Source organism: Octopus bimaculoides, chromosome 3 (genome assembly GCF_046866305.1).
Source record: "Octopus bimaculoides isolate indiv1 chromosome 3, ASM4686630v1, whole genome shotgun sequence".
In the NCBI taxonomy this organism is placed as follows: Eukaryota; Metazoa; Mollusca; class Cephalopoda; order Octopoda; family Octopodidae; genus Octopus; species Octopus bimaculoides.
The window spans coordinates 136,284,186-136,294,256 of NC_142930.1; the positions used below are offsets into that span (position 1 = coordinate 136,284,186).

The following is a 10,071-nucleotide window of genomic DNA, read 5'->3' on the forward strand; positions in this document are numbered from 1 at the left end:
CGTTCTGTCAAGCTGCAGACTAGCACTGGAAAGGTATACATGGCGCCATAATCAAGTCCTTGGCGTCATAAGTGCAGCACTCAAGGAGAAGATCGAGGGATACAACAGAGGAGAGTACCCCAAAGTGGAAAAGCGCAGGAAAATATACTTCCAGAAGGAGGGAAAAAGACATAAGATCAGGCCTCCAAATAAAATATATGAGATAGACGAAAGATGGAAGGGATACTGGGAGCTGGCCACGGATTTGGGAAGTCTAGCAATTTTTCCACTTATAAAAACAACAAAAAGACCAGACTTAGTCATATGGAACACAGAACAGAGAATAGGAATCTTGCTAGAACTGACAGTACCATGGGAAGAAAACATCGACAATGCAGAGAAACGAAAGGAGAAGAGATATGAAAAACTAATCGAAGAATGCAGAGAACAGGGATGGACTGTCGAGTACTACCATCTGGCAGTGGGGGCTAGAGGCTTCATTGAAAGAAAAATGACAACGCTATTCAAGAGAAGATTTGCGTTTTCAAACTCGGAACTGAGAAAACTGATAAGGAGGATACAGGAGGCGGTCGAAAAAGCCAGCTTCTATATATGGCTGAAGCGGGAAGACCGAATATGGCTTGAAAGTCATAACATGTCTAGGTGAGACAGGCTGACACTGAAGTGGCTTCGCGCCCTCCATTGTCAGTTAAAGTTCAGACAGTGTCATGTGACAACTTGCTGGGGCTACTTGCTGGAGCCTAGCAGCGGGAAGTTTAGACAGTGTCATGTGACAACTTGCTGGTGCTGCCTACTGGACCCTAGCAGCGGGAAATTTAGACAGTGTCACGTGACAACTAGCTGTGGCTGCCTGCTGGAGCCTAGCAGCAGATATAAAAAGGGGAACTTGACATGACGATCAGTCGGACGCTGACATTCGTTGATGCTGCATCGAAGAGGCCAGAGAATAGAAGAAAGAAGACATGCACCCAACACCAGAGCTGAAGACACCTCCGAAAGGAGGGACCCCGCCACGTCAAAACGGTAGAGGAGAAGGGGCCGAAACTGGACGTGGTTCCTCCTGATGATGTCTTGAGCTAATTGGATCCTATAAAGGAGCTGTTGTGGTAGCAGACCACGAAACATGGTTGAAATTCTTCCTATATAGACTTCGAAACATGCTGCTGATTCCATTACAGCTTTCAGCGAGTGAACGTCTTCGTGGTTGCTCGATCTCCAAAGTAAGAGGACCGAAATATCTCCCGTTCCATTGCCCACCGTCTTAAGAAAAGGATGGTTTAATTAGATAATTTAGTTCTAGATAAACAAAGCTTGAAAAGAAGATCTACACTGGACTCTGTTCGACTGCTTTTACTCTTAGGATAGCTAAAAGAACGGTAACAAATTATAGTTGAAAATGAAAATGAAAATTGCCGAAGATTTATCGCTACGTCTTGGCAACAGCTAATTCGATTAATGACAATAATTTATTATATTCGCTGATAAAGTTTTGATGTCACTAATTGTGAGACACAGGTAGGGAGATGATTACAATTGCCTTATAATGTCTATTATCGTAAGTAAAGTAAAATAAGTTTTTAAAAAAACTTGTTTCAGGCAAATCTTTTCGTGTACATGTGTGTGTCAAGTAAAAGCAGCTCTTGTATAATAAATATTGGGATTGGGGGTGTGTTATCTCGACTGTCCATGACTCTAACATGTTTTAACACCGGTGACATGAGAGTAATATACTCCGCTACGCCATTACATACACCGGCACCACCGGAAAAATACACAAAGCATATACATTAGTATATGTATTGAATATTTTTTATACTAAAGCTGGTTTTACTTCAAACGTAAATTTTCTTTTACGTATGCAATTTCCGGGCATACCAGCTCATGATTTTACAAGCTAGGAGCATATGAGTCACTGGATTGACTCGGTGGCTCGCCTTCAACGTAGGCGGATACGTGATATTGAAAAGCCACATATATACATATATGTATATGTATATACACACACACACATATATATATATATATATGTGTGTGTGTGTGTGTGTGTGTGGGTACATGTTTACATATACATATACACACATAGTTATGTATATATATATATATATATATATATATATATATATATATATATATATATATATGTACATGTTTACATATACATGCACACATACATAGTTACGTGTATGTATATATATATATATATATATATTATATATATATATATATATATATATATATATATATATATATATATTATATATATATATATATATATATATATATTATATATATATATATATATATATATATATATATATATATATATATATATATATATATATATATATATATATATATATATATATAGACACACACACACATATATAAACGCAATGTGTTCGAAAACAGAATACTGCATAGTTTACCTTGAGAGAAACTCTCATAAAGACTCGTGCTGCATAAAAGCATATGCAATTGTATTGTTGACAAACGAAACTCGTCTACTACGTCCTCCGGAATTGCGAGATCACGTAATTTCACCCTTCTGTGGATTCTTAAGTAACAGATGTCCAACCGAATCTCCCATCAATGATATAATTACAGGTGCTTTTATGTAGTACGAGTCCCTCTGAGAAATTCTTTCCAGATAGATAACGATAACGTAGTATTTTGTGCTCTAACACGTGAAGCTGGAGATCAACATACCTTTTGGTAATAATACCGCTTTTATCGCTATTAATTATTAATGTGTGTGTGTGTGTGTGTGTGTGTGTGTGTGTGTGTGTGTGTGTGTGTGTGTGTGTGTGTGTGTGTGTGTGTGTAAACAACGGGCTTCTGCATATTTTCCGTCTTTCAAATTTCAATTTTGATATTGGACACCGGTCTATACAATGTTACTGCAGAAATACTTGCCCGAACGTCGTGGAGTTGGCTTATACGAGAAATTACGTGGTTGCGAAGCTCACTATGTGACCACAATGAATTATATATTATAATCATTTTTGTCATAATGTAACTGATATCTTTAATGATGCTTGTTTTCTCAAATTCAAGAAGTGTGCAAGGAAATTATTTTCAAGAAAAATGGAATAAGATTGATGAGGGGGTAATTATTAATGATAAAACAAATTTTAAATGTCACAGAACTTTATCGTCTTCAGACTAACATGTAATAAATATTTACCTGTAAACATCACGTGCCATCCCAAAATCCGCAATTTTTGCCACACCAACAGGGTCTTTCGTTGTGAGAAGACAGTTTCTGGCAGCAATATCCCTTGGAAAACAAAAAGAACATATAAAACAACAATTAGCTATAATAAAAGAAATCTTAAACAAATATTCAATCTATTTTCGTTTCAATATGATATAATTACAATAGATACAGAGACCTAATGATTGAAGCTTCAGATAAACGAGTTATTACTACACAATACTCAAACGGTTTACCTTATATACTTGCATAAGTATATTTGCCACTTAAATGCGGCTAAACCCTAAGGGTCAATGTTACTATTGCTCTCCTCGGGCTAAAAGTAACAGTAACATTCACCCTTAGGGTTTAGACGCGTTTAAGTGGCAAATATACTTCATGTATATATATATATATATATATATATATATATATACAATTATGAATTTGTGTTGCAAGATTTCTGATGTGAAACCGTGTCTTGAAGCAGATATTGTGGTATTTTGGGATGGTCTTCTTTCTTTTTTTCTTTCTTTCTTTATTTTTTGCCGAATAAACACACACACTTTATATTGGTTTTTCACTCGTTTATTACTGTTCGTATTCTAACATTGTCCGGAAGAGCAGAATAGAATAAGCGGAGCGAGAGCACACATGAAGACGGAAAATGTCGTTGAAGTGGTCACAGATATGCGACGAAAGGTCTCCGGACAATGAATATGAGTTAGAACGAGAACAGCAATAAACGAGTGAAGAACGAATATATAGTGCGTGTTTATTTGGAAAAAAATGACCATCCTGAAATACAACAATATTTATATATTCATGCATATGTGCGCGCGTGTGTGTGTGTTTATGTATTCTAAACCATGTAGTGCAACGATACTCATTTTAAACAGGCATAGTTTCATTTCTTGTATCTTCCTTCAAACTCTACTTCTTTACTTTTATTTCGACATGCAATTAAGTTTGTACAAAGTTTATGCTAATGTTTTTCGTGTTTACACTTTGTCAGCTATCACTTGAACTTTGACCCACATGTTGAAACATACATACATACATACATACATACATACATACATACATACATACATACATATATACACTGCCTAAATGCCAATCTCGAGAAATTAAGCTTCTCAAAACCAGAAAGTAGAAAGCTTATTCGAAGACAACAGATCCAATCCATCATTGTAAAAATCTGTAAAACTCTCTAGAAGTTTATCATATAAACATATATGAGCATGTCTACATATATAACTATATGAGTGAGAATACATACGTAAAATAAAATATACAAATCTGCACATATACATACATACATGATATACACACACACATACATACATATATACATATATACATACATACATACCTGCATACATACATACATACATACATGCATACATACCCTGTTGTAGATGTTGATATTCCAATGAAGGAGCCTTGGATCTAGGTTAGAAACCGACTCTTTGACTATTGGCAAGAAATCTTGAAATAAAATTGAATAATGACATGCATACATACACACATACATACATACATACATACATACATACATACATACATACATATATATGTACGTATGTACATGCATATATACGTATATATGTGTACGCGCAGCGATATATACATACATATACATACACCCAGATACACACATATTTATGGGATATTTGAGGCGAATCTCACAGTATTGTGGCATTATGAAAATGTACAGAATCCACTTTAGTTTTGTGTAGCCTATTCATTATAGCTACAACTTTCTCGTCAATAAGTAAAATAATATTTTCCTATCAACCATAAATATTAAAATCACTTCAAAAGGTTTTATGTAATAGTGACATGTTATATGCTTGGAAAGCAATATGTTCGAAATATCCGGATGTAAAACTATAGAAATAAAAACGCTTCAAATATAAGTTCCAGAATGGAACTGTCTTCTTAAGATGCTTGCGTACATATCTAAACTAGCGCACTAAGATTATTATATATGCTCGATTGAAAATACTTTCAAAATAGATGGGCAGGATATTAAGTCTTTCAATTCCCGAGAGAGAGAAATGCGTTCCACCTTTCTCAAGACATCTGGAAACGGAATGATGGTGGAATTAAAAACATTTCTGTAAGCTGGAATATGCAACCTTATATTCCAACATAATAAACACATGCAACTTATGTTTGAGAGAAAAAAATGTAACATTCTGTTACAATCCTTCAAAATATGAAAAAATGCAAATTTGTCCAAGTGTCGGCATATGAATAAAAAGCTAATCTCGTCTCTAACGCAACTGTAATTTACATTAAAATAGTATTTACCACAATATTGTATATTTAACCAAAACTAACTGTTAATCTCTGTGAAACAAAAATACATTTTGCTTTGTGCAAGAGAGAAATTAAATGGCTATTTCTAAAGTGACATTCCGCACTATAAACGATTTGCTATTTTACAATGCTGCGAATTCTAATCCTACACATACATACAGATATGTAGCCAAGTTTGAAAAATTAGAAATGAACAATATGAAGAGCAGTAATCCATATCTAGTATCACGAGTCTTTCACCAGTTCATTCATCTTGCCTGAACGAACGCTTAAAAGTGAAAAACTTAATATAACTAGAGAGCGAATCGGCAGCTTTAAAAAATGATCGCAGTGACTCCCTACAACTTTCTCTCTCTCTCTCTCTCTTTCTCTCTCTCTCTCTCTCTCTCTCTCTCTCTCTCTCTCTCTCTCTCTTCGTCTCTCTCCCTCTCTCTTCGTCTCTCTCCCTCTCTTTCTCACTCTCTCTCCCTTTATCTCTCTCTATTTCTGTCTTTCTTTCTGGTAATTAAAATGCTTTCGATAGTGTTGAGGTGAATGCAGTATTGAAGTATTGGAGGTACAAGGTGTTGAGGTACAATACATCAAACCCCTCAGGCAAGAGGAGTTCCGATATTTCATCGATATTGATGTCAACATCTGTAAGATTTCCTGCCAAAAAGGGTGTCAATCTAAAAGCATCACGTCTCCACATGTCGCATCACCTCATGTCTCATCACTACGTCTCATTACCACATGTCTCAAAATGGTCATCGGAGTCAATGTCACATAAACACCAATGCCCAGCTACTAACACACCTTTGATTCGCAGACGACGTCATACCAATCGCTGAAACCTCAGCTCAACAACAGACCATGTTAACGAGGTTGAACACCCAAAATAAACCTCATGAAAACACAATGTGCGCAATCTGATAACGTAACACAAGGACAAATACTACAGGATGCGATAAAATTGAGGATGTGAAAGAGTACGCTTTCTTGGGATTGACAGTAAATATATACCGAGATATATGAACGCTGAAATCTCGAGAAGAGTACGAGTAGGTTGAAAGATATTTCAATCGTTTGAATATGAGGTCAAAAACACGGAGAGACAAAACCACCGTAACAATGTTTTCAGTAGCAGTGTCATATCTGTATGCCTTTCACAAGTGAGACATGGGCAACGGTGGATGAGGAAAAACAGCCACGGGATACAATCTAGAGAGCTATGGTAATATTTATGCTAGAAATGTCATTGTTAGAGTATATCCGGAAGGGAATTCGGGAATAGAATAGAGTGAACGATGTCATTCCGGAACACCAAAAGCACCAGTGGGTGGGTGCGACATATCACAAGGCTCACAAACAACAGGTGGAGAATTGCAGTTGTTGAATAGTATTCCACAGATCGCAAGAGACTACCCGGAAAATCGACATGACGATAGGAGGATAACATAGACGAAAAATTCGAGTCCAAAGGAAAAATTGCGATCAAGAGAAGAATGGAAATGCAATGTGACCAGAAATGTATAAATATTTGATCTATCTATCTATCTATCTTCCTTGGAAACAAGGGTACCTCTTAAACAACATAAAGTCACATAAACTAGAAATCATAGCCATAAGTGAGACCAGACTCCATGATCCACGGGCCCTAACATCCATGTTTGGCAGACAGTTCAACATTTAGTTTTCTCCCTGTCTGCAGAGAAAGGGCGGTAGTGGCACGGTGCGGTACTCTTTCGCAAGAGTCTGGATCTCGAAGTAAAGACAATATTCATAGACCCGGAGGGTGGACTGGTTGTCCTGGATGTCGACGGCAGCGATGAGTGTGCTTTTCGACTCATATCAGTCTACGCCATAAATATTAAAATCACTTCAAAAGGTTTTATGTAATAGTGACATGTTATATGCTTGGAAAGCAATATGTTCGAAATATCCGGATGTAAAACTATAGAAATAAAAACGCTTCAAATATAAGTTCCAGAATGCAACTGTCTTCTTAAGATGCTTGCGTACATATCTAAACTAGCGCACTAAGATTATTATATATGCTCGATTGAAAATACTTTCAAAATAGATGGGCAGGATATTAAGTCTTTCAATTCCCGAGAGAGAGAAATGCGTTCCACCTTTCTCAAGACATCTGGAAACGGAATGATGGTGGAATTAAAAACATTTCTGTAAGCTGGAATATGCAACCTTATATTCCAACATAATAAACACATGCAACTTATGTTTGAGAGAAAAAAATGTAACATTCTGTTACAATCCTTCGAAATATGAAAAAATGCAAATTTGTCCAAGTGTCGGCATATGAATAAAAAGCTTTAACAGGTCGGCCGGATTTCGTTCGACGTCTAGAAATATTCCTATGAACGTCTCATCCTTTACTTTTGAGTGGGGGATTGGAATGCTACCTTGGACATGCATCTAGACTACGTGGACAGAGATAGGAATAGACGGGGATGCAAATGCCCTTTGAATTCGCATCTGTATTTCTGTATCAAGATTTCCATCATTTTGAACAGAGTTTCCAAGGTAGACGAACGAATCGACACCCTCAAGTAATTTTCCCTTAACAAAAATTTTAGCGGGTGTTACAAAAAGCAGCACCACACGCAGGTTGATGCATTACAACTGTTTTTTTTTCAAGTTGATGGTCAAGCCAAAATCATGACAAGCTGAGTTAAATGCAGATACAAGAGATAGTAGACCTGTTTCAGAATGACTGACAAGATCGCAACCGTCAGCATAGAAAAGTTCCCTGATGAGTGAAGTAAAAACCTTCGTTTTAAATTTCATTCTAGTCAGATTAAAAACATTCCCTGTTGTTCGATATTTTATGTAAATAGTCTCCTCAGAGTTTTGAAAAGTATGTGACAACACAACAGCAAAGTATATTGCAAAGAGGATTGGTGCATCAAGGTCTCCTTGCTTTACTCTGTTTTCCACAGCAAAAGATTCAGAGAGCCTACCACCAAAATTAACTCTAGATTTCATATCTTGATGCAAAGCCCTGACAATGTTTACAAATTTTTCTGGGCAACCTATTTTCCTTAGAATTAGCTACAGAGCCTTTCGATTAACAGTATCGAATGCTTTGCTCAAATCAACAAAGCAACAGTATAGAGCAAGATTCTGTTCCATGCACTTTTCTTGTTGTAATTGTCTGACAGTAAAGATACAATCAGCCGTGCCCCTGGAGGAACGAAAACCACACTGAGACTCAGATACTATATTTGGAACTATAAAGGTATTTGGACGTTCTAACAAAATGCGGGCAAGTACCTTTCCAACCACAGACAAAAGCGAAATCTCACGAAAATTACCACACAGATCATTTGGCCCCGATTTATACAAGGCAACTAAAATGGCATCAGTTCTCAGTTCTCCAACAGTGACAAATTAATATATTTCGGAGTTCAAACATTTTGTCACCCCATATTTCAAGACTTCTGCACAGATTCCATCAGACCCTTGAGACTTATTGTTATTCAGTTTATTCACAGCTAAATAAATGTCATTTAAAGTTTGTTCAAATACCATCTCTTCTATAACTGGAAGGTGTTCAATTTTTTCTATCGTCCTCATGTCAACAGATCATGGTCTCCTTAAAAGTGCAGAAAAATGTTCTACCCAACGCCTATGAATAGAAGCAGTGTCGGTAAGAAGAAAACTTCCATTTGCTGGTCTCACTAGAGTTATTGAGGAAGATTTTGGGCCATATACCTCCTTAACATAAGAGTACGAACTCTTGACATAATTTTTATCAGCTGCTTCTTGTGCCCCTTTTACTTTATCATTCCACCATTCCTGTTAAATTTTCCTCAGTGCAGTCTGCACTTTCCTTTTCAGCTTTCTGAATTCGAGTTCAAGAACTGAGAAAGAAGTGTATTGCCTAAGTTTTGTTTTTCTAAAAGTAGATAGTGAATTTCTGCTAATCTATCTGAGAACCGAGATTTAAATCCCACTGAAGAACTTGCAGCCTGAAATACTTTGGTTTGAAATCTTCCCATAGATTGTTTGGGTTAAGATTGATACTTTCTATAGCACTGATAATTTAAGGTTTGCAGCATTTAACTTTTTTGGTACTTTAGGATCAGACTGTCGGTTTTTAGGTTTTATCGAAAAATCTATTTTGCCACGCAGTAGATGATGGTCAGTCCAGCTCTCTGCCCCTCTCATGACCCGAACGCTAGAAACGTCTTTCATATCACATTTCCTGATCAGAGTATAATCTATGAGATGCCAGTGCTTAGATCTTGGGTGCATCTAGGTGGTTTTATATTTATTTTTCTGCTTAAACAGAGTGTTGGTGACAACCAGATTATTCTCAGTACAAAACATCAAAAGAGCTACTCCATTTTTATTGCGCTTTTCAATCCCATGTCGACCTAAAACAGGCCATGAAACATAGTCTTTTCCAGCTCTTGCATTGAAATTTCCCAATACGACCAGCTTGGTACTTTCCTCAATAATCGTGCTAGATAGTCATAAAACTGTCCTACAGTTTCACCAGAATGGGATATTGTTGATGCATAAATACTGAGAACGGTAAGAAACCT

General features: G+C 36.6%; 1 protein-coding gene across 2 annotated transcripts in view; it reads right to left on the reverse strand.

The window, feature by feature from the left end:
• Window positions 1-10,071, reverse strand: part of LOC106872480 (leukocyte tyrosine kinase receptor) — a 466,463-nt gene that overhangs the window by 40,381 nt on the left and 416,011 nt on the right. For both annotated transcript variants that reach the window (XM_089349709.1, XM_089349710.1), the window contains one exon: window positions 3,185-3,277. In XM_089349709.1, coding sequence (XP_089205835.1) covers window positions 3,185-3,277 — 93 coding nt within the window. The remainder of the gene's footprint in view (window positions 1-3,184; window positions 3,278-10,071) is intronic.